A 26,330-nucleotide genomic window follows, 5' to 3' on the forward strand; every position below is an offset into this window, starting at 1 on the left:
CTCTCAACCATCAATCAATGTGTTCAGTTGTTTTTAAAATATTATCAATTAATAGATATAATCATGTTTGATGTGTTTTAAACAATTGCGATTATCTTTTTTTTTTTTTTAATGCTCAAATTAGCTCATCTTTGGTCAGTGACTGCCTGTTTGAATTGTTCCCTGAGTCTTCTTGACACAACCCTAGTGGTAGTTGATAGTTTTCTTGCTTTCTGAAAATATTTACAGATAAAATGATATGATGCTCTGGGATTTGCTTCAAAATGATGACACAAGAAAAAGGAGTGTAGATGAAATATGACTGGCCGTGAGTTCATAATTGTTCAAGCTGGTGCTGGCCCCATGGAGATTCATTATACTACTTTCTTACATTTGTATATGTTTGAAGTTTTCTAAATTAAAAGTTAAAGATAAAAAAAATTCAGTCAGGCACCTATAGTCTTCAAGCACTTGGGAGTCTGAGGCTGGAGGATGGCTAGAGCCCAGGAATTCAAGACAAGCCTGGGCAACATAGCAAGATCCAGTCTTGAAAGGAGAAAGAAGAAAAAAAAAAGTTGTCTTGAATGCTTGGCTTTGATTGGGAGGGAGGGGGGAAAAAAGATTTCTAAGTTCCCAAGACTTCCCTTGACTTATCGATGTGTAGGCAGAGAGGTCTGACTACAGAGCTGTACTCTAAGTTAGAGGTCATGAGCTCTCAGGATATACCCATTACCCCCATCATAAGGAGGGCATGAGGAAACCCTCCTGGATGGGGGAAAGAACAGAAGGTTGAAGGGTAAGGAGAGGGGGAAATGTGCGAAAAGTTTCCAGAGCTTCACGAGGTGGGTACCTCTTGGCAGCTTTGCTGGTGGGCACAGGGTTGGGTAAAAGGGGTTCCTTCACTACCAGTTTGTCTTACCATCGTCTTCCATTCTTCGGCCCAGATTCTAATCTTTCAATCCCAACAAGCCTGATTCTATTTCTTGTGGTCAAGGGGATCTTGCTTTCCAGACAGGACAGGAAGGAGCACTAGGCTGGAAATACCGAGGCCAGAAGCCGAAGCCTATCAGTGATTCAAAATGACACTGGGTATTGGGTCTCACTTTCATCATCCATGAAATGAAAGGTTACCCTGCAAGCCTGAAGCCCCTGCAGTGTCCCAAGCATCCAAATCCAACACTCAAGAAACCCTGAACCCCAACAGCCTGTCCTGCAGGCCTCCGTGCCTTTTCACTGAACGTCTTTTCCACCATTACACATCGCATCGCCTCCTAAAGAAAAGCGCGGCTGCTATCACTTTTTGCAGATAATTGGAGAGGCGGTGCCCAGCATAAGATGACCCCAAAGTTGACAGCACTTTCAGGCTTTGTGAATTAGGCGCGTCACCGACCTGTACGATTTCTCCTCTCTGCCCTTGCTCGCCTGCAAATCCTGACCCCCGTCCACACTGCGGAGAAATCTCCTAAGAGACTGCTGCCAGCGTCGCCTCTGCGCCCAGGAGGCGTGGAGCAAAGGACTCGGGAGCTGAGCGCGCTGCGGCCCCGCTCCCAGCGCACAGCCCAGAGGGAGGGGCCGGCGGGGGCCGGGCAGCGCCAGACTCGGAGCGCCGGGCTCACAGCTGCTCAGTCTCCTCCCGAGACCAGCCCCGGCTGGCGAGAACGGCGGCCAGTGCGAGCCAGAGCCCGGGCCTCAGAGCGGGCAGGCAGAGGGCCGGAGAGAGCGGCGGACTGCAGCGACGGGCCGCGCTCGGGGGCCCCGCCGTGTGCGCGTCCTCCCATCTTATCCTGGTAAGTGCGGGCGGCTGCGCCCCGCCTGCTGCTGTAGCCGCGGTGGTCGTGGTCCCCGGATCCCGGTTGCGGGCATCCCGTTGCTGCGCTACAGGCTCACAGGTGGCTCTGCTGTGGATGTGGGCGCCCCAGGCCCCGCTAGGAGTTAGCCAACTCTCTCTGCTCCAGGGCGCGGATTTGGAGCCCCCGCCTCTCCTACCCTTGCTTTTGGCTTGGGATGGGGAGCGCGGGGCAAGGCCTGCCGTCTGGGGAGACGCGTCGAGGGGCGCTTCCCTTCCCCAGTCACCTACAAACGACTCAGGGGGATGCGGGCCAACCGCCTCACCAAATGCAACCCAGCTCTAAGCTCACAGGTGGGGCGTCTGTCCTTTAGATTTATTTTCCTATTAATCCACCAGGGAAAGTTTGGGACCACGCAAGGCAAAGTTGGGGCGCGGCTGGGGGCCAACTTCTCCTACGGAGGCAGCTCTCGGGGAGACGAGCGGTGGGTTTGCACGGGGAGCGAGGATCCGGCTGGAGATGACTTTGCGCCCGGGGAGTTGAATCTGTCCCCTGATGGTCGCCCGGGCCGGGCATTTAGACAATCCCCCGAGTGCTGTGAATCGCTTAATCGTTCCTGCTAAGCGTTGACGTTCGCAGCCAGCTGGGAATCTCCGTGATGGGTTCGGGTTATCTCAGGAGTAGCAGCAACTCAGCTGGGTTGATTTGTGCTCTTGCTTTGCTCTGAAAACCTGAGCTCCAGCTAATCTCAGTATTTAAGTAGCGTGTGTTTAATTAGCTTATTTTACACCTGAGATTAGCTCAGCGACTGCCTCCAAAATGAAATCGTTGATATGGAAAAGAATGGTCTTTTTAAAGAAAAACTAAAAAGAGGACTCTTCAGAATATCAGCTGTCATGTCTGGCTATTTTACCCATCTCCTCCATGGGATAGAGAATGAAAACTCTGCTTTGGATATCTAACCTATTAAAGTCAGTGCTGGGGCTATTTTGGGCAGATTTTGTGGACAGAGGTATTGCTACAACTTGCGTATTGTTTATGAAATACACATGTGGTCTCTCGAAATAACCTTGTTATTTCACTGCATTGGGAGTTGTTTGACTTACTAAGCTGCCTAGTTTAAATATGACTAAAGGCTGTTTTTTTAAAAAAGCTTTAGCTGAAAACAATGTCTAGTTTAGGGAAGACAGCTTGTGCATATCACCAGAATATTTTTTTGTAAACTTAAATTTGTAAAGGACTACTTTCCCACATCTGATAAAGGAGAGGCTTTTTATGAAAAATAAAATCTGATATCACTGTGCGTGCAGAAAAAAATAAAACTAAAGAACCACTCACTTTCCAAATGATAAATCAGAAAAATTTGCCTACAATTGAGAATTATGTAATTGGACCAAAAGAAAACAATGAATAATTGTTAGTTGCCAAGTACCTAGACAGTTCTGAAAGAATTGGGACTTTCTTATAGCACTGGAAGGTTGTTACATGATTTAAGATGAGATAATCTGACAGATTTTTCACCTATAAAATTTTTATTCTTACATCTGCATTCTCTAAACCTAACATTGGATTTATCAAAATATTTATTTGGGTTTATACATACATCTTCATAAGTGCCACATCCTATACTAAGTGCTACCTATGTTTTTACTCATCTTAAAAACAATCCTGGGTGATAGGTACTGTAACTGTCCCCACTTTAAATGAAGAAACCGAGGCACAGAAGTAAAGTAACTTACCCAAGATCACACAGCTGCAGGACAGGACTTTATCATATCTGCAAATATCTTTTTATTAAAAAGACATGATTTTATGATGTACTTATTCTCGTTTTTATTTTCATTTAAGCATAAATGATGAAAGTTTCCTGTGAAGCATAAGAATCCCTGATTGTGAAAGTGCCCCACAAGCATCGTTAACTATAAAGTAAGGAAAAGTATGAAAGAACCATCTGGTTGAGTCTAAAGTTGGAAGATCACCATATCCACCAGAAGACCCAGGATGGATCTGCACCAAAGCACCACCGTCACTTTCCTAGAGAAATGGTGTTTGGATGAGTCACTGTCTGGCTACAGAAGACATTATAATGTCAAGAAAAAACTGAAGTTAATTCGAATCTTAGGCCTTTTCATGGGTCTGGTAGCCATTAGCACTGTCTCATTTTCAATCAGTGCCTTTTCTGAGACAGACACACAGAGCACAGGAGAGGCCAGTGTTGTAAGTGGCCCTAGGGTAGCACAGGGTTACCGTCAGAGAACTCTCTTAGATTTAAATGACAAGATTCAGGATTATACTTCACAGCCACCTCTTCCTAAGGAAGGTGAGTCTGAGAATAGCACAGATCATGCCCAAGGAGACTACCCGAAAGACATCTTTTCCCTTGAGGAGAGAAGAAAAGGTGCAATTATTCTGCATGTCATTGGAATGATCTACATGTTCATAGCCTTAGCCATTGTCTGTGATGAGTTCTTTGTTCCTTCTTTGACTGTCATCACTGAAAAACTGGGCATCTCTGATGATGTGGCTGGAGCCACCTTTATGGCTGCAGGGGGGTCAGCCCCAGAACTTTTCACGTCTCTCATAGGGGTATTTATCGCTCACAGCAACGTTGGCATAGGCACAATTGTAGGTTCAGCAGTATTCAACATCCTCTTTGTTATTGGCATGTGTGCTCTGTTTTCTAGAGAAATCTTAAACCTGACATGGTGGCCGCTCTTTCGAGATGTGTCTTTCTACATTGTTGACTTGATCATGCTGATCATATTTTTCCTGGATAATGTCATCATGTGGTGGGAAAGCTTGCTTCTCTTAACAGCTTATTTTTGCTATGTGGTTTTCATGAAATTCAACGTCCAAGTAGAAAAATGGGTGAAGCAAATGATAAACCGCAATAAGGTCGTCAAGGTGACAGCACCAGAAGCCCAAGCAAAGGTTGGTGGTGGTGGTTTCTTATTTAATGCTTTTCTTGACTACAGTTCTGAATTATTATGTTTTTGATATCTGCAACTTTTTTGATGTGATGGTGTTTGGGGTTCTTATGGATAGCAGATTGATTCTGCAGTTCTGTGATAGCTAGACTAACATAGCAGTGGAAAAAATAATTTTAGGGCATTCTTGCAGATGTTTACTAAGTTGCCCAGCACTTGCTTCAGAGTAAAACACTCGTACATATAGGTTACATAAGCCTCCCAGAGTCGATTCAGTAGTTATTTGTCTCTTATTTTCTGAAAGTGGGCATAATGATTTTGTGAACAATTTAATTTTCACAGAAAAATGTGTATGTGCCTAGAAAGTTGCAAGGCCTTTTCTTTTTTAGTGAACACATGACAAAAACCAAGAAAGAACCATCTCTTTAGAGATGTCTGAGGAAGAATGTTTGTGTCACCATAGCTGTACCTTCCAGTCAGCAGCCTAGCCCAGCAGGGCTTGTCATTATTGTCATGGCTGTTTTTCTTGATTGACACAATCATGCCTTAGATCACTTGACCAGGAACTGATCAGTATCCATTGTAAAGAGAGTCATTGGCCAGCCCCACCATCTGCCCCTGCATCACAATGACCCATTTTGCACACCATAATAAACATGACTTCACTAGTTTTAGAGTAGAATTTGAGGGAGTTTTAATAACAATAGTGGCCATCCTACCGCTTAGGTGGGTGGAAAGCATATTGGTAAAGAGTTTAGAAGTAATTCCTGCAAACACGTAAATTTTTTAAGTAGTAGACAAGCGGCATCAATAAAATTGTGTGTGGTATTGTAATTTCAGTTCTGATTTATATCCTAGCAGTGGAATGTCATCTCTGAATGTGATTTTAAACAGAAAGCCAAAATACATACATAAACTTTTCGTGCCAGCATCTGGGAAAATTCTCATGTATGCAAAAAACAGATGTTTGAGCAGGGGGTGAGAGATTTTGTCCAAAAAGAAAAATGATATTAATTTAGTTAAATTTATGTAATTCTTTTATAGCCAAGTTTGATGACCATCATTTTCATTGCAGCCATGAAATGGAAGCAAACTGCAGGAAAAAAGACTAGTAATATTTCTACTTGTACTATATTTTTTTCTAACATTTCTCTCATATGCTTGTTTGTTAGGAACTGTAGTAAAACCAAAAAATCATTTAGCAAAATATGTGGCAAACAAGCATTCAGATGTGACAACTGAGTACATCTCCTCCTTCAGGGCATAAGATAGGACCATCATTGGAAGTTCTCCCCTACTCTAACTTAGCAGCCAAAAAGATCCCTCAAGTGCTCTCCTCGAGTCTGTTTGGGTGGTTTACATTGATAGTCTTGTGTTTATTCCAATTAAAGTACTGAACGATTGTCAAGGAAATGCATATTTTTTAGAGACAAGGAAATGATTCAATATCTTATACATTTCTTGGGCAGATCAATGGCAAAAAGTCTTTCTGAGAACTCAGTACTTTCTTGTTTTCTTACACCCTAGTGGAACTTCATTAACTTAGAGACTTGGCTGAACGTTAGATTGGCAACATTTACGAAAAATGAACCTGCAGAGCAATCCAATGGTGTATGTAGGATTGCGGGAGGATTTTGTATTCTGATTTTAGTGGGGTGGGAGATGGTTTAGTGGAGTAGAAGATGGTTTCATGCGTTTTAGAAATACCTTTCCCAATACAGGTTTATAAACTGTATTTAGTCCATTATAAACCATTCATTAAAGTAGCCCTGGAAGGATCTTTACCTACTCAATTAGGTGACTATTATATCGTTTTTATGATTATTTTAAAATCAGAAATTCAGGTTGTCATCCCTTAACACTTGTTATTTATATCCATAATTTTGTGCTATACTTAATATTGTGTGTTCTAAAATTTGGAAATTCTACATTTACTTAATTTAAAAAGAAGCAGGTTATATTCATAACTATTTATGTTTCTGATTTTGCCCCAAAATGTGTTAATTGTATTGTTTTCCATTTAGCACCAAACAGCTTTAACTTATTCCATTTAGTCATTAATGTTTCTTTTGACATTTGATAAGTAATGGAAGTAGAGATTTTTTTCTAAACAAAGCTATGCCTTATTTTGTACTTCTCAAAAAATTGCCAGAGCACAGTCACACGTTTTTAAGTGGAATGTGCATAAGGATGTGTGATTTCCTTTAGGAAATTTCACCTTGCCAATTTCACTTTTGAATTATTGCTGGAATTTTTTTCAGTAATTACAGCCTTTATCATATGCCTGATTTCAGAAACTCAGGGAGATTTCCTCCCCAAGCAATGAACATAAGGTGTCATCTCCAAATGTGATTTTAATGTAATTAAAATCTTTTGGGATGAATCTTTAAGTGTGGTCATCTAGTCCCCTGGGCTGCAGAGTTGAATTCTGACTGTGTAGCTTACCTTTCTTACAGAAGTTAATGCTTCTGACATCACCAAAACATTTAGGAAAAAAAGACTTTAAGTCAAATGCGGCCTTCGATGGAGTCTTCATAGAGAGAAATGTGCTGTACAAGAATTTAGGAAACAAAACACTAAGCATGTTTTCATGCAGAGCCACTTCATTGTCCTATTTGCAAAATTATGGGGCATGGGAGTTTGGGAAGGTAGAGGAAACACATTTTAGATATTCTTATACAAATCGTCAAATGGTTCTCGCTAAAAAGTCAACTCTGCTGGGCTCTAGGCAGTGAATATCTTTGAAACTACTTGCTTCATAGACAAATAGAAAATCTTAATTCGGTTCCATTGTTGATGATGTACATCACAGGGTAACTGTGAAGCATGGAAAAATGTGAACTGGCATTTTTTTCATAGTTAAAGCAACAGTTTCTCATCTCATTTAATTTCTCTGCCTTGTGTGTGGTTCTTATTTTTATTATTGTTATTTCTTTTAGTGATGCTACTACCCTTTTTAAAAAGTTGTATACTATCATGACACAGTGAAGAGACTCTGGGGCTTTTACTCAAAAAGGAAAGAGTTTTTAGCCTGGTTGTGCAACAAGCCCAGTGATTTCAGAGAAGTCATTTTAACTCTCTGAGCCTCAGTTTCCTAACTGGAAAATGAGAATAATGATACCTACTTCATAAGATTGGTAAAATTATTAAATGAAGAAATGAATGTTAAGCATCTAGTGTGATCTTTGGAAAATGTGGGTTGTTTTCAATAAATGTTAATGCCTTCCTTTTATGTTTCATTTTTAAATGAAAAATGAATTGGAATAAATTATTTTAGATTCAAGAGTTATAAAACATTCTTTGAAGACTGAATTTGCTCCAGTGAATCCTCGAGTTAAGCAGGCCGTTATTCCCCTTAGGGTTATATAATATTTGCTATATTATAATATTCATAAGCTCTAGTTCACATACAGTGAATATAAATGGGCTAAACATTAACTCCAAAGAAACTTCAAAATGTCTTTATTTTGTCCTGAAATTTTATTATTTAGAATTTTGCTTAAAGTGAGTAGCCCATTGGTTGGGACTTAGCAATATCCATGCTGAGCAGAGACTTTTGCTTTCGGGGTATTTTTATTCATAGATGCTTGGGGCTCTCTTCTTAAAACGTCTCTATAGTTGGTTAGGAATAAGTTTGAATCCTGCAGGATGTGAAGCAGTTAAGTTTCAGGTCATTCGGCTCATTTTGCTATGCTCCTGGCCTGGCTGCCGGGGGCTGTTGATCTGTTATGGTGCTAGGCTGTCATTGGCCTAGAAAGCAGCTGTCCATGGTATTTAACTTCGTCTTAGACTTGGCACTGTAATCTGACAGCAAGTTGGCCTGGTTCTAATGAAGGGCACGATCTAAATAAAGATGCTTAAAGCTGGAGAGTTGGAGGGCCGGACTACTTAGTAATTTAGGTGTGCTTTGCTTTATTCAGTTTGTGTGTTTCTGAAAAGCTGTAAATGGTTTTAGCGATTCAAACTGTGATTAATGTTCTTTGGAAAATCAGGATTAAAATAAAATTATAAATATTCTTTATAAAATGAAGTATTTCTTGTAAAGTACCAAGCCATAAATAATTGTATAAGTATACATGTGTTGCCCCAACTTAGCTTAAGACACAGAATTTATTAATTAGTAAAATTAATATACAAACTTCAAAGTACGTAAGATGGTCCTTATATTAAATAAAAAGATGTATTACTTGATAGATTTGGAAACTAATTATCTGTCTTTCTTTAAAAAAGTTTAGGCATTAAAATTCTTAACGGACTGTGAAAGTAGTGTGTTTATCTAGGGATATAGCTTGGTGATATTTTCCTTATTTTGTTTCCCTCTACTTATCCTAAAAGTAAACCCATCGGTTACTGCTTGTGATTCAGGGAGCGAACAAGGCATTTTGAGAGACCCCAAAGGGCCCAGTGGATTTTGATACACACAGTTCAAATTGCCCTTGGCTATTTCCCTTGCTATTCTGGTTTCCCCTGGCAACAGATGACCTAAACTTTGTGAATCCCAGAGAACTGGAGTCCCCATATGTCTCCCTTCCACCTTCCCTTTCTATTCCTCTCTTTGTCCTTCTTTTCCTCTCCTCTTCCCTCCTTTTCATTTGTCCCCCTCCCCTCTTTTTTGGTAGAAGTAGATAATTTGTATCTTAACTTTAACAAAGAGTGGGATCATATGTTAAGCTGCTGTATGGCTACTGGGGACACAAGTACATCCACAGTGTGGATTTGACAGGTTTAGTTTTTCCATTCTTTTATTTTCAACCTTCTTTTGTTTTAGATAAGTCTCTAGTAACCAGAATATACATGCACTTTATTTAATTCAGTTTCACAAGCATTATCTTTTAACTGGAAAGTTTAGTTTGTTTATATTGACTGTGATTACTGTAACATTTGGATTTTTTCATCATGTTATTGTATACTTTCTATTTGTTTTGGCCTTTCTGTTTCTTTTAGAATTTTTTCTTGCCTTTTTTTGAATTTTTTTCTAAATCTGTTTTTCCCTTTAATAGTTTGGAATGTATACACTCTATTTCTATTATCTTGATGCTTGCCTTAGAAATTTTAACCTGTGTGGCTGGGCGCGGTGGCTCACGCCTGTAATCCCAGCACTTTGGGAGGCCGAGGCAGGTGGATCACAAGGTCAGGAGTTCAAAACCAGCGTGGCCAAGATGGTGAAACCCCCATCTCTACTAAAAATACAAAAATTAGCTGGACACAGTGGCAGGCACCTACCTGTAATCCCAGCTACTCAGGAGGCTGAGGCAGAAGAATTACTTGAACCCAGGCTTCAGAGGTTGCGGTGAGCCAAGATCGTGCCACTGCACTCCAGCCTAGGCGACAAAATGAGACTCCATCTCAACAAAAAAAAAAAAGAAAGAAAGAAAGAAAGAAAGAAATTTTAAACTGTGTATTTAACTTAACATAGTATAAAGTTAATTCAGATGTTTATGCTCCAGCTAAACAACCTAAGTATCTTGGAAAATTACTCAGTCACCACTTCACCCATTGTATATAATTTGAAGTCCAGAATTTAAGTTCTACTTTGATGTGTTTTTGTTTGTTTGTTTTTTGAGACGGAGTCTCGCTCTGTCGCCCAGCCTGGGGTGCAGTGGCGCCATCTCCGATCACTGCAAGCTCCACCTCCCGGGTTCACCCATTCTCTTGCCTCAGCCTCCCGAGTAGCTGGGACTACAGGCGCCCGCCACCACGCCCAGCTAATTTTTCTATATTTTTTAATAGAGACGGGGTTTCACCATGTTAGCCAGGATGATCTGGATCTCCTGACTTTGTGATCCGCCCACCTCGGCCTCCCGAAGTGCTCAGATTACAGGCGTGAGCCACTGCGCCTGCCTACCTTGATGTTTTGTAAACAGCTTTATTGAGGTTTAACTTTCATTTTTTAAGCCTCATAAATTAGACATTGTCATTTTACCGTCACTGTTTTTAGATTTATCCACATATGTACTGGGTTTTCCCCTCCTCATTCCTTCTTGTATATCAAACCTTTTATCTACAGGTTTTTCCTCTACTCCTGATGTACATTCATAATGTTTCTTAATCTGTTAATAGTAAATGCACCTGATTTTTATCCACTTAGAGTTGTATTTCACTTTTGTTCTTGAAATATAGGACAAAAGTAGTGAGTAGAAAATTATTTTCTCATCCCACTTTGATAATAATATTCCACTGTCTCTCAATTCCATTTTGCCATTGAAAGACTACCATCCATGTAAACATTGCTCCTTTATAAGAAATTTCTCTTTTTTCATTGACTACTTTTAAGGTTTTTGCTTTGAGTATTTGGCATTTTCCTTAAGATATGTCACGTGTGATTTTCTCATTTAGGTATCCCCTATTTGTGACTCATTAGGTTTCTTGATTTTGAGGATTAGTGCTTTCCAACAATTTTGCCTCTACCCCAATCTTCCTATAGTCTGCCTTCTAGAATTTCAATTAGACATATCTTATACTATCTTATCTTCCATGTCTTTTCACTGTTCATGGTTTTCTATCTGTGATCCTCATTCTTGTCATTTCTTCATATCTATCTTCTAGCTTCTCATTTTCTCTTTAATTTTGTCTAATCTGCTCTAAAGCTCATCTGTTGAGTTTCTAATTTTAGTTATATTATTCATTTCTACAAGTCTTATGTGACTCTTTTTCAAATCTATTAGGTTGCTTTTCATTGTTTCTAATTTCATCATACTTTTAATGCCTCTTTAATTCCTCTAAACATGTTAAGTATATTTATTTTATATTTCATTGTTGATAAATTTTGTGGCAATATCCTTGTGGGTCTAGTTTTGTTGTTTTACTGATTCTTAACTATGAAAGCTTTTTAAACTTAGGACACACGTTTCTTGGAACTTTTCCTGTGGGACTCCACTGAGGCCTGGGTTTTAAGTGCATTCCTCCAGAGAGAATTGCTCTCCTGTCGAAGGTCTGGGAGTACTACCAGCTGGGGCCATTCTAAGCTACATGTTTGACTTTTTCTTTTTTTTGCTACCCAGGTAGTGTGAATTCAGACCGCAAACCCATATGAGTGAGCCTGTGCTTAAAAATTCTTTTTTTTTTTATTATTATACTTTAAGTTCTAGGGTACATGTGCATAACGTGCAGGTTTGTTACATATGTATACTTGTGCCATGTTGGTGTGCTGCACCCATCAACTCGTCAGCACCCATCAATTCGTCATTTATATCAGGTATAACTCCCAACATCTTTCTTTCCCTTGTTCAACTTTCAGCAGCACTAAAAACCAAGACTCAAATAGACACATCCTATCATCTCCCTTTGCCAGGTAGTTTTTCTTTTTTCTTATTTGCTTACTCAAAGTGTCAACCCTTCAGGAGTCTCAGCTTACAGATAGAGAGGGTCTCTGAACTCTCTTCCCCCTATCAGGCCTCATGTTTGTACTTCTAAAAACCTAGTCTTTAGGCGGCCAGGGAATGGCAAACACCTTGAAGGCAAAGCAATACAGACATTTCTAGACTTGTATTTAATCAGTGTTCTGGGTTCTAAGAATCCCTTATTCCTCACTAAATAAAATAGATATTTAAAAAATATATGTAAAGGGTAATATTCCAACATTTTAGGTAGTACTATATTAAGAAGTGTTTGTTATTCTATTGCCAGAAATATATGCTTCAGACTATAGATTTCTCAAAAGATAATGCATACAACAAGTGACACTGTTAGGGAATTTTGATGGCATTTTCTCAATGTTTCATACAGCCTGACCATCATAGTAAAGTTTCTCATCAAAATAATCCTAGAAACAGCAAGTTTTAGTCATTCAAATCTGAGGGGCAATTCTAACATGAAGTTATATGAGGCCATTTTAAATTTTAGGTTTGCCTTTTAAATAATATATTTATCAAATACTAATGTATTCATTGTACAAGAGTATAAAAACATCAAAATATAAAAAAGAAAATTTTGAACAGTTTATATTCTCTCCATTGCATCATCCAAAGATGACTATGCACATTTTTGTATATAGCATTCTTCTGAACTTCTCATACACACATATATATACACATGCATATGTACATAGACATATGTATACACACCTATATATTTAAATAAATAGGAACATATTGGACATGCAAAATTTTAAATTTACCGTATTGAATATATACAGTTTTAAGATTTTAAAAAAAAATTTGGCCTATTATGGAGCCTTTTCCCCATCATTAAATGTTTTTCTAAAATGCTATTTACTGTTTAGTATTACCATAATATAGAAAGCCTTCTATGTTGCCATTTATTGTAATATTTCACTATTATAAAAAATACTACAACAAATAGCTTTACACATGAATTTCTGATTTCATAGAAGCAGAATTTCTGGGTCAGGGCTTATTAGCTTTTGTTTCTGCCACATTGCTACATACTTGGTAGTGTTGAATATTATCATTTTTAATGTTTTCATAGATGAAACATAGCATTTTAATTTTTTTAAATGTGCATTGCTTTATTTGGGAGTCTGAGCTTTGAAACATATGTTTATGAAGAATGACATTTTTCTTTTATAGATTACCAGTTTCCTGTGTCCTTTGTGTCAATTTTAAAGCTAGCTGTGATGACTCACACAAAGATCTCTTACAAATATATGCTGAGAATCACTAACTTTAGCTCTCCTCTCTCTCCCCGTTTCCACACCTAAATGAAGCCAGGAAGTTTTTGCAGGTTTTGTTTTTGTTTTTGTTTTAACGGGAGAATTATTCTGAAGAGGAGTCCTCATGACCAAAGAGTTGGGAAATGAAGTTTTCAGGGACTGGGATGGGCTCCTCGGCCATTTAACTTTGGGGGATTCTGTACCTCCAAGGAACCCTATTGCCACATCTGGAATGTGGGAGATTCGCCCTCAGTGACCTAACAGATTTTTGGCTGGTCGTTTCTATCCTCAGGAGCTGTAATATTTACAATGTGGAATATTCTAACCAGGCCAAAGCAGCAATCTAATACATTCACCCTAAACAGAAGATCAGAGTCTAGCCATGCCCATATCACCCAACTCTTTTTCTTAACTGACTTACATGTAGTAGTTTCTCTCAAATGATTTAATTGACTTGACCAAGCAATAATTTTAGCTTAAGCATGCTGTGGGAGGTAGCTCTTCCATACAGATGGGAGAACAAGGTGCATGGGAGAAAGTCATTTAAAGTTCACTGTAGGACACTAGACCACCTCAGCGCTGGTGGCTTCTGGCGAGGAAAACTATCCCTGGCCGCTGCATGTGTGTCCCTGGACTGCTGCTCTCTGTAGGTCTCTCCAAAGTCAAGAGAAGAGAGGGATTTGAAAAGTAGGCAGTGCTTAATACCAGGTACTTACTACATCAACACTCTGAAATAAATATGATCACCTCCATCTGCAGATCAGGAATCTGAGGATTGGGAAACATAAATGATTGCCTAAGGTTCAAATTTAGTGATATTTAAACTGCATTTGAACTTGAGCCTGTCTGATTTCACAGTGCAAGCTAGTTCTCTTGTACCTTAGAGCTTCTCACTGGGCAGTTAAGAATACAGACGAGGCAGGCCTCCAAATTAGATTCACTTTTCACATTGGGAGCTGCAAAATCAGTGACTTTCAAATGTTTTTGACCATGACCCATGTAAATATATTTTACCTCTCCACTCAATATGTATGTGCACATGCATGCACACATACATATGTACATATTTACATATCCATATAAAGATAATATCTAAGTATAAGGCATTTTTACATTTCTTAAATTTTTCATTCTATTAAAAATACTGGTTTCAACTTTCTAAAATAATTTCATGGACCACCAAAGGGCTGTGGCCTTAGTTATGTTAAGAATGTTTTTTTCCTTCTTTCTTTCTTTCAGCAGGGCTGCCCTGCGAAGTTTTACTAGTTGTGTACTCTACAAGGGCATCTGTTTGATCAAGGTGATGAGCAGGAGAAGGAAGCCAGACATCACTCTTCTGAATGAGCGGAATGCACTGATGTGGGACTGTGGCTGCCTAGAGGAAGGGGTGCCTTTTCTTAATTCCACAAAGGTGTCTTTTGGCCTGGTGGTGGCCTTGCTTCTTACCCTCAACTTTTCCTTTTAATAATTAATTTAGCATTTCAGAGCCATGATCTAAAAGGACCATTAAATACATGTAAATCCATGCTAATCTTCATGACTGGTACTCTTCCAGCCATTTAGACCTAGATCCACACATCATCATTACTTCCTCCGCAAGCACACACACCATCTATGTCCATTTGGTTAACTCTGACGATTGCAGATTTCTGCAGAATCCTGAGGCCAACACCCACCAAACCGTGTATTGCTCTCTGGCTCTGAGATAGAACGATTGCAGAGTAAAAAAGGCATAGATCACAGCATGATATTCTTGCTGAGCCTCCAGTGATTCTTGATTCCCACTGAGCTTGTCATCAGGTGGAAAAGAAGTGTGGGTGAAGCAGAGAGGTTATGAAATCAGAGAAAAGCAGAATCTAGACATGAAGCTGCACTGAGATTAGGTGGGTTTCCTTTTTATGAAGGATTGGATTTGTACACCAAATGATGCAGACATTGTTCTTGTATGGGTTAAAACTGGTGGTTTTGGAAAGGATCTGGGCACCAGGCCATATTGAATGTCATGTTCACAGTTTTAAAGGGTGCAGTCACAATTTTGCATCAGCAGGACTAAGCCTGGAAAGAAGTCTCTTTCATCTCAGACACTGGCTGCATAACCCTGGGCCAGGCACTTTGCCCCAAGCATCTTCTCTTTGGAAATGAAAGGGCTAGTTTATCTCCAAGATCCTGCCAGCTCTGATAACTCTGTGCTTCTCTGTTAATGGGAAAGAAACAAGTGTACTTGCTTGTATTTATGGGTTGGCCAACAGAAGAGATAGTCAGGTCATGAATCGCTGAACTTCCTTCCTTCAGAGTGCCTTTCCAATTAAGAAACCCAATTAAAGAGGATTGCTTCCTTTGGAGGAGTAATGAGGGGCTTCTTTACCCATCTATAGGACCTTCTTGGAAAGGGCCAGATGAGTTTCTGCTTCTCTGTAAGTAACTTTCTCTTTTACTGCTTGATGGATGTTGAGTTATACAAGCAGGGTGCAGGTAGAAATACAGGTTTCACCTTCAGCTAAAACCTGAAGCACCATTTTTCCCACTTATAACCTGTCATCTGTTCTAGCAGCTTAGTTAGGCTGAGGTGGTTTTCTTTTTCCCTACAACCTGATAGCAATCAAATATATATTGAACCACTTATTTCAGGCCTGTGGTAGTCATTGAATATTGGTGTATTCCAGGAACCTGTTAGTTTTCTGAGATGGCTGATGACGGCTAAAGCTTAACACAATGAAATTATTATTTAGGCCTAGGACAGATATTATTTTGGATAGACCTTCCTAGCTGTGTGATCTTGGATACATTACTTAACCTCTCTGAGCTTATGTTTACTTATCCATAAATGTTTAAAGTAATAGAATTTCCCTTATAGGGAGGGTATGAATTTTTGATGAGATTAAACAGGAAAAGTGTTTAGCAGAGTCCAGTTTCCGCACCCCTCCTCCCCAGCTCACCGAAGATACTCTAATCCTGGTCTCTTTTGCTCTGAGTCCCTTCTCTGTGCTATAAGCCTATTCTTCAGTCCTATCTTTCCCTACAGAGTGTTTTCCTACTGCCATTTCAGGGCCTTGCCTACTTCCTAGGCTTCATTTCCTAGACCTTCCTCTTGATGTCTCCCTTGCAGCCATATGAATCTGCAGTTCCCCAACTAATCCCTAACTAATAGTCAAATCCTCAGTGTTTGGACTTGACCCTGCTTTCTTTTTGTTCTTGCAGAGGATTAAGAGAGAAATAGTTTCCTATCTCTGCAACTAAACCTTGCTCAACCATGAAATTCTCTTGAGCCCTCTTCTTGCCACACTATAAATGTGTTCAGTCTTGTGTGTATCATCAATATTTAATCTTAGCTATTCATGCACCCATCTAGCCATAGCTGCGCCTGATGTTGGTTTGCCAGCATCTGTGTTTTCTGTCTTGGATTGAATCACTCCCCTTGACTCAGTAACTAACTGGTCCCATTTGCAGTATTTGGTGCCTAGCTTGGTGTCATAGGTAGAAGGTCAAAGGTCACTTAACGCTTCAAGAAGTTGATAATGGTGATGATGAGTGTTCATGATAAAAAGTCTGAGCCTGAATCAATCATAAAATATAGTGTTTTTGTATTAAACTCAAGAAGCAAATGATTAATTTCCTACTTACGAAAGAGGAATCATTAGAAACCCTCCTGTCCCCTCAGGTTGCAAGTGTGGGCGTCAGGTTAGGTAAGGCATTTCAATTCTAAAAGCCAGTTTATTCCAGCTGTGGCCCAAAATAGTTCTCTTTGCCTTCTAGCATTGTATAATGTTTCTCTATTGATTTTTTAATAACAGCTTTTCTGAGATGTAATTCATTTACCATAGAGTTCACCCTAGTTGTATAATTCAGTGTTTTTTAGCATATACATTCAGAGTCATACAGCCATCACCACTATCTAATTTTAGAACATTTTAATCACCAAAAAGAAACCCTGTACCCACTGATAGTCTCTCCCAATTCCTCCCTCTGCCCAGCCCCTAGTAGCCGCTAATCTACTTTGTCAGTGTAGATTTGCCTATTCTGGACATTTCACATAAATGAATTCTTATAATATGTGGCTTTTTGCACTGGCTGCTTTCATTTAGCATAATATTTTTAAGGTTCGTCCATGTTGTAGCCTTTTTATGACCAAATAGTATTGCACTATATAGGTATACCACATTTTATTTGTTTATTCATCAGTTGGTGAATGAATTTAGATTGTTTTCACATTTTGGGTATTGTTTTCACATTTTGGGTATTATAAATAATACTGAAATGAACATTTACTTACAAGTGTTTGTGTGAATACATGTTTTTAGTTCTCTTTGGCATATGTTTATGAGTAGAATTGCTGGGTCATGTGCTATCTCTGTGTTTAATATTTTGAGGAACTGCCAACTGTTTTCCAAAGTCCCTGGAACATATTGCTTTCCTATGTGTATGAGAGTTCCAATTTCTCCACATCTTTGCTGACATTTTCATTATACCCATCTTTGTGATTGTGAAGTGATACCTCATGATTTTGATTTGCATTTTCCTGATAAATGATAACATTGGGCTTATTGGCCATTTGTATAACTTCTTTGGAGAAGTGTCTACTCAAGTCCTTTTTCCATTTTTAAATTGGGCTATTTGCCTTATTATTGAGTTTCAGAGTTCCTTATCTATTCTGGTTACAAGCCCCTTATCAGATATATGATTTGCAAATATTTTCTTCCATTCTGTGAGCTTTTAAGAAATGTGCTCCATAGATAAGGCAGCTCCTAGCCTGGGAACCCCTACCAAGCTGTTCTGTATTGTTTTCTAAGCACATTGTTATCTAGAGTGATTTGAGACCCTTGGATCAACCCTAAAGCCGTTTCTTCCTTTGAGCTGGTCCTTGGAAAAGATTGTTCCCCTGAAGCTAAGAACTGGAGGAGGATTCAGGGGTTGTTTGGGGCTCAGAACTTCCGGATTATAGAGAACCTGGGAATGCAAAGCTATTTGAACATTGGACCCAGGATGCCTGTCATCTGGTTGCTGCATCATCCTTCTTTGCCTCCTCCTGATTCTTCTCTGCCTTATCTAAAAGACTTTCTTGTCATAAAATCTTCCCTACTTCTTGCCCAGAAGCCCTACCAGCAAAGCAGTTAGGCCACAGGCCTTTGCTCCCATATGTGAACTTTGTTTTGCTGTCTGTACCTGGGCCCTTAGCTTTATACATCTTGCTTATGGACCAAACTTGTCCATCCACCTTCCATCCCCCAGTATATGTAACTCCTCCCATTCCATGCCCTAGGAACATTTGCATCCATCTTGAACAGCACTTTGTAATTGTATGAAGCTCTATATATACAGTAAAAAATAACAATAGCAGTAATGATCTACTCTGTCCTTGTCTAGCATGGACAGTAATTGCACAAACCTGATTAATGTGCACATTCCGAGGGCAAAGAGAACTTAACCACATGATCATGCTTTATACAAAAATGCACAATTGGTTCAAAGCTCCAGTGGTTTCCAAGGGGCTCAGGAAACATCCTCCCTCTCGCTTCTAACTTGTGTCAGCTACACAGTAACTGATGGAATGGTGGATGGAGTTTTGTGGCCCTGACGTATTATAAGAGGCTGATTTATTTAAATAGCATTCAGATGAGCAGCCAGGCTGCTCTTTTGATGCTTACTATGAAGGGCCATTACAAATCTACTATTTTCTGCTGCCTTTTATTTTAAGTCCAATTAAGTGGATAGCCACAAATAGCTCTGACCTTGAAAGTCTAAGTGAGGGTGAGATGGGAGAACAGGCTTAGGAAACATATGTTTTGGCGTGTTAATGCTCTGCAAGTCACACACACTTAAGGAAAATAAATAGAACAGGACAAGATAGTGTTGTGCTTTAGGAGGAAGAATTTAAACGCCCTGGGAAATAACACCACATGCTTCACTGGTGCAGAATCATAAATTGGGCTAAAAATTAATCCAACTCTATCTCCACTGGGAGACAAGCCCCAAGTAAGTGTTACTGCCAGTTATGCTCATTGCATAATTACCTTGGATTGGCGTCTCTGCCACATGCCACTACTGAATTATGCTTCCTTCTCTCAGCAGCCCCAATACATGCTTTCGGTATTTATCTTTAATAAAACATTGCTTAGAATACCATACTACCATCTCAGTCCAGTTTCTTGCAAATGTGGATCACAGGATGAATCTTCCAGAGTTGAAAAGCTTGTTTAAAAAATATTATCAGCAAGGGCCTCTTAATGAAATTATTGAAGTCTTAGAGTTGGGTTTGGGTTACAGAAATTTAAAGAGCTGTTTTTTACCATCTTAAAAAATAACATTAAGTATTTTTAATGTGTTATGAGTTGCTCTTCTCTATCTTTGACCTCGTCACTCCTGGGAATTAAATACCTTTCTGAGGATCTTACTGACTCACTGAATGATCAATGTTAAGTTTTAGTTTCTATAAACCTATCTCAAAATATTTTCATGTGCTACTATCTCACTACATGCTCCAATATTTTATAAGTTACCTATGCATTTATCTGTTTCCAATTTTCTCCATCAGGAAGTGGGAGCAGATGGCCTTTCTCTTGCCTTGTGCGATAGTATGATAATTAGTAAGGTAATAGGAATGGATCACTCTCTGAGCCCATGCTAGAACAAAACTGCAGACATGAAGAGACAGTGACAAGTAGATTAAAATGATTTCAAGCACATTTTTAGTGTAAAGTTCAAATAGTCTTTATAGAAAGGATTGCTCTAATGTGACCTGAAAAAAAAAGCATATGTATTAATCTTGAGAGATTAATAAAGCACTTTCTGGCAAACCATATTTGGGTATGATTTTAATCCCATAAACATCCATTAATCCAGAAGTATCTTACCTAGATGTCCAGAACAGAACCAAGATCCAAAACCAAGAGAACTTTTGAACAGCCAAATAGATGCCAGAAGATGAATGCTCTAAATTCCAGGCACTTAGTCATAAAGCAACTTGTTGAGACTCCATTAAAGTCTGCTGACTTTGGTCATATACAGAAATCAGGTAAGTTAGGCTTCCTGGCTCATAAAGAAATTAGAAGCAGCGAATGCAGTCTGCATGGGACGATACAGACTGCATTTGCTGCTTCTAATTTCTTGATGAGCCAGGAAACCTAACTTACTTTATTTAGGTAAGTAAGTTACCTGAAGTAACTAAAGTAAGTGCACAGTGTGCACAGTGCCTGCTACTGACCTATTTAGTGTCTTTAAGCAGATTTTAAAAGGCTCCCTGCTTTGAGCAGGCCAAATAGAACAGGTAACCCCCTACAGACACAAGTGTAGACAGACCTATAGATGTAGGGCGTGTTGAGCAAAAGGCATTTTGTGCAAAAAGAAAGGTGCCATCTTTTCTGGGTGGATAGATGCAGTGCCCCCCAGGACTCATGGCTTGGAGTGTGGAACATGGGCTCTGAGCCCCACTCAGTCATGCATCTCTGAACAGTGCACAAATGCACAGTGTAGGATGCAGCCCTGCAGATTACATTCATAACACAGTCAGTGGCAGTAAACATCGGAAGAACTATAACGCAGAAAAACATATTTGTCTGGGGTCAGTAAGTGTAGGGTCAAGGCATAACACTTTACCTCATGGCATCTGCAGTCATGAAAGTAATATAGTAATTAATGTTGATAATACCCAAAGAAATACTGACTAAGTCTGACTCATGTTCACTGTGACTCGTGTTAGAGACAGTGGAACTGTTGAGACAGGCTGTAGGGTCAAGTGTGTGAGCAGAGTGACCCACATGTTGAGGCACTGGTGCCATGAATCAGATAGGTAACAGTGGTGGCCTGGCCCGGGTGGTGGCAGCAAAGGCAGTGAAAGTGATCAAATGCTGGACGTATCTTGAAGGTAGAGCTAACGACATTTGCTGATGGGTTTGATGCGGGTATGATAAAAAGAGAAATCAAGGGTGACACTGAGATTTTTTGGCCTGTGTAACTAGAAGAATGGAATTGCTCTTAATGGAAAAGGGGAAGACTTCAGGAGGAGTGAGTTTCAAGTAGAAGAGAGAGGAGTTCAATTTTGGGTTTAAGGTGGTTAACTTGAACACTGAAATGGAGATGCTGAGTAGGAAGTTGGGTATGAGTCTAGAATTTAGACTAGAAATAGAAGTTCAGACATCATAAGAATATAGATAATGTGTAAAGCCATGGGATGGAATAAAATCACCCAGGAATGAGTGTAGCAGGGAAGAACTCAAAGGCCTAAGTCCTGAGATTCATAGCACTGAAACATGAGGAAAACAAGGAGAAATCAGCAAGGGAACCTGGGAGGTGGCAGCTGCTGAGGAAGGAAGAAACCTGGAGATGATGAAACCAGATGAAGAAAGCATAGTAGTCCCTCCTTATCCACAGTTTCAGTTACCCACAGTCAACCACAGTCTGAAAATGTTAAATGGAAAATTCCTGAAATAAACAATTCATGAGTTTAAGTTGAGTGCTGCCATTCCAGGTGGCATGATGAAATTTTGTGCTGTCCCACTCAGAATGTGAATCATCCCATTGTCCAGGGTATCCATGCTGTAGATGCTGCCCCCCCACCCCATTTGTCACTAAGTAGCTATCTCAGTTATCAAATTTAAGAAACAAAATATAGAGAGGGTTAAGTACCATTTGAGGTTTCATACATCTACTAGGGGTCTTGGGACATATACTCCTCTGATAAGGGGAGGCTACTATACTCAAATAAAAGAAACTGGTGACCAAGTAGGATGAGGACAGAGAATTGAACATTGGAGTTAGCAATGAAAAGGTCATTGGTGACTTGGTAAGAGAAGCTTTGGCGGAGTACTTGGGTGAAAACCTGGTCAAGTGAGTTCAAGAAGTGAGAGAATGTGAATTAGAGGTATTTGTAAGGGAGGATGAACAAATGGGGGTGGAAGCTGGAAGAAAAATATAGAGTTGCTATGGTTTAAATGTTTGTCTCCTCCAAAACTTATGTTGAAACTTAATTCCCAATGTGGCAGTATTGAGAGGTGGGGCCTTTAAGAGGTGGTTGGGTCTTGAGGGCCCTGTGTTCATGAATCAATCAATTTACCCATGGATTAATGGGTTATTGTGGGAATGGAACTGATGGCTTTATAAGAAGAAGAAGAAAGACCTGAGCTAGCACACTTAGCCCGTTCACCATGTGATGCCCTGTGCTGCCTCAGGACTCTGCAGACAGTCCTCACCAACAAGAAGGCTCTTAGCAGGTGCAACCCCTAGACCTTGGACTTTGCAGCCTCCTTCTTTCCCTTTATAAATCACCCAGTTTCAAGTATTCTTTTATAACCAACAGAAAATGAACTAAAACAAAGGTCAAGTGATTTTTCTTTTTAAAAGTAAAAGATTTTACAGATCAATTCCTAGACAAGTTGGCTGAATAGGAACAGCTCTGGTCTGCAGTTCCCAGTGAGACCAACACAGAAGGTGGGTGATTTCTGTATTTCCAACTGAGGTACCCAGTTCACCTCACTGGGAGTGGTTAGACAGTGCATGCAGCCCACAGAGGGCAAGCAGAAGCAGGGTGGGGCACCGCCTCACCTGGGAAGCACAAGGGGTTGGGGAACTCCATCCCCTACCCAAGGGAAGCCATGAGGGACTGTGCTGTGAGGGATGGTGCTATCTGGCCCAGATACTACCCTTTTCCCATGGTCTTCACAACCCACAGACCAGGAGATTCCCTCAGGTGCCTACACCACAAGGGCCCTGGGTTTCAAGCACAAAATTGTACGGTCATTTGGGCAGACACTGAGCTAGCTGCAGTCTTGCTTTTGTTTTTTTTTTTTTTTTAACCCAGTGGTGCCTGGAATGTCAGTGAGACAAAACCGTTCACTCCCCTGGAAAGGGGGCTAAAGCCAGGGAGCCAAGTGGTCTAGCTAAGCAGATCCTACACCCATGGAACCCAGCAAGCTAAGATCTACTGGCTTGAAATTCTTGCTGCCAGCACAGCAGTCTGAAGTCGACCTGGGATGCTTGAGCTTGATGCGGGGAGAGACGTCTGTCAAGACTAAGGCTTCAGTAGGTGGTTTTCCCTTCACAGTGGAAACAAAGTCACTGGGAAGTTTAGACTGGGTGGAGCCCACCACAGCACTGCAAAGCCGCTGTAGCCAGACTGCCTCTCTAGATTCCTCTTCTCTGGGCAGGACATCACTGAAAGAAAGGCAGCAGCCTCAGTCAGGGGCTTACAGATAAAACTCCAATCTCCCTGGGACAGAGCACCTGGGGGAGGGGGCGGCTGTGGGCACAGCTTCAGCAGCCTTAAACGTTCCTGCCTGCCGGCTCCAAAGAAAGCGGCGGATCTCCCAGCACAGTGCTCGAGCTCTGCTAAGGGACAGACTGCCTTCTCAAGTGGGTCGCTGACCCATATGCCTCCTGAAGGGGAGACAGCTCCCAGCAGGGGTCAACAGACACCTCATACAGGAGAACTCTGGCTGGCATTTGGCAGGTGCCCCTCTAGGATGAAGCTTCCAGAAGAAGGAGCAGGCAGCAATCTTTGCTGTTCTGCAGCCTCCACTGGTGATACCCAGGCAAACAGGGTCTGGAGTGGACCTCCAGCAAACGCCAGCAGACCTGCAGAAGAGAGGCCTGACTGCTAGAAGGAAAACTAATGAAGAGAAAGCAATAGCATCAACATCAATAAAAAGGATGACCAGGCAAAATCTCCATCTGAAGGTCACCAACAGCAAAGACCAAAGGTAGATAAATCCACAAATTTTTAGCAAGTAGGCTAAAAATTCCATAAATCAGAATGCCTCTTCTCCTCCAAAGGATCACAACTCCTCACCAGCAAGGGAACAAAACTGGACAGAGAATGAGTTTGATGAATTGACAGAAGTAAGCTTCAGAAGGTGGGTAATAACAAACTGCTCCAAGCTAAAGGCGCATATTCTAACCCAATGCAAGGAAGCTAAGAACCTCGATAAAAGGTTAGAGGAATTGCTAACTAGAATAACCAGTTTAGAGAAGAACATAAATGACCTGATGGAGCTGAAAAACACAGCACAAGAGCTTTGTGAAGCATACACAAGTATCAATAGCCAAATTGGTCAAGTGGAAGAAAGGATATCAGAGATTGAAGATCAACTTAATGAAATAAAGCATGAAGACAAAATTAGAAAAAAAAGAATGAAAAGGAATGAACAAAGGCTCCAACAAATGTGGGACTATGTGAAAAAACCAAACCTACATTTGATTGGTGTACCAGAAAGTGACGTGGAGAATGGAACCAAGTTGGAAAACACACTTCAGGATATTATCCAGGAGAACGTCCCAACCTAGCAAGACAGGCCAACATTCAAATTCAGGAAACACTGAGAATACCACAGATACTCCTCGAGAAGAGCAACCCTAAAACACACAATTGTCAGGTTCACCAAGGTTGAAATGAAGGAAAAAAGGGCAGCCAGAGAGAAAGGTTGGATTACCCACAAAGGGAAGCCCATCAGACTAACAGCAGTTCACTCTGCAGAAACCCTACAAGCCAGAAGAGAGTGGGGGCCAATATTCAACATTCTTAAAGAAAAGAATTTTCAACCCAGAATTTCATATCCAGCCAAACTAAGCTTCATAAACAAAGGAGAAATAAAATCCTTTACAGACAAGCAAATGCTGAGGGATTTTGTCACCACCATACCTGCCTTACAAGAGCTTCTGAAGGAAGCCCTAAATATGGAAAGGAAAATCCGGTACCAACCACTGCAAAAACAAACCAAAATGTAAAGACCATTGACACTATGAAGAAACTGCATCAACTAATGGGCAAAATAACCAGCTAGCATCATAGTGGCAGGATCAGATTCACACATAACAATATTAACCTTAAATGTAAATGGGCTAAATTCCCCAATTAAAAGGCACAGACTAGCAAATTGGATAAAGAGTCAAGACCCATCGGTGTGCTGTATTCAGGAGACCCATCTAATGTGCAAAGACACACATAGGATCAAAATAAAGGGATGGAGGAAGATTTACCAAGCAAATGGAAAGCAAAAAAAAGCAGGAGTTGCAATCCTTTAAACAGACTTTAAACAAACAAAAATTTAAAAAGACAAAGAAGGGCATTACATAATGGTAAAGGGATCAATGCAACAAGAAAAGCTAACTATCCTAAATATATATGCACCCAACACAGGAGCACCCAGATTCATAAGGCAAGTTATTAGAGACCTACAAAGAGACTTAGATTCCCACACAATAATGGTGGGAGACTTTAACACCCTACTGTCAATATTAGATCAATGAGACAAAAAATTAACAGAGATATTCAGGACTTGATCTCAGCTCTGGACCAAGAGAACCTAAGAGACATCTACAGAACTCTTCACCCCAAATCAACAGAATATACATTCTTCTCAGCACCACATAGCACTTATTATAAAATCAACCACATAATTGGAAGTAAAACACTCCTCAGCAAATGCAAAAGAATAGAAATCGTAACAGTCTCTCAGACTATGGTGCAATCAAAGTAGAACTCAGGATAAAGAAACTCACTCAAAACCACACAACTACATGGAAACTGAATAAACTGCTCCTGAATGACTACTGGGTAAATAATGAAATTAAGGCAGAAATAAATAAGTTCTTTGAAACCAATGAGGACAAAGACACAATGTACCAGAATCTCTGGGACACAGCTAAAGCAGTGTTTAGAGGGAAATTTATAGCACTAAATGCCCACAGGAGAAAGTGGGAAAGATTTAAAACTGACACTCTGACATCACAGTTAAAAGAACTAGAGAAGCAAGAGCAAACAAATTCAAAAGCTAGTAGAAGACAAGAAATAACTAAGACCAGAGCAGAACTGAAGAAGATAGAGACAGAAAAAAAAAACCTTCAAAAAATCAGTGAATCCAGGAGCTGGTTTTTTGAAAAGATTAACAAAATAGACTGCTAGCCAGACTAATAAGAAAAGAGAGAAGAATCGAATAGACACAATAAAAAATGATAAAGGGGAGATCACCACTGATCCCACAGAAATACAAACTACCATCAGAGAATACTATAAACACCTGTATGCAAATAGAAAATCTA

At 40.2% G+C, this 26,330-nt stretch overlaps 1 protein-coding gene across 1 annotated transcript in view; it reads left to right on the forward strand.

Annotated features, from left to right (window-relative positions):
- The first annotated feature begins 1,840 nt into the window (after positions 1 to 1,840).
- SLC24A2 (solute carrier family 24 (sodium/potassium/calcium exchanger), member 2) overlaps positions 1,841 to 26,330 on the forward strand; it is a 276,790-nt gene continuing 252,300 nt past the window's right edge. Inside the window, exons 1-2 of the mRNA XM_011930355.1 lie at positions 1,841 to 2,119; positions 3,615 to 4,697. Of these exons, the coding sequence (XP_011785745.1) occupies positions 3,768 to 4,697 (930 nt within the window). The 5' untranslated portion in view covers positions 1,841 to 2,119; positions 3,615 to 3,767. The remainder of the gene's footprint in view (positions 2,120 to 3,614; positions 4,698 to 26,330) is intronic.

This window comes from Colobus angolensis, unplaced genomic scaffold (genome assembly GCF_000951035.1).
Source record: "Colobus angolensis palliatus isolate OR3802 unplaced genomic scaffold, Cang.pa_1.0 Scaffold86, whole genome shotgun sequence".
NCBI lineage: Eukaryota > Metazoa > Chordata > Mammalia > Primates > Cercopithecidae > Colobus > Colobus angolensis.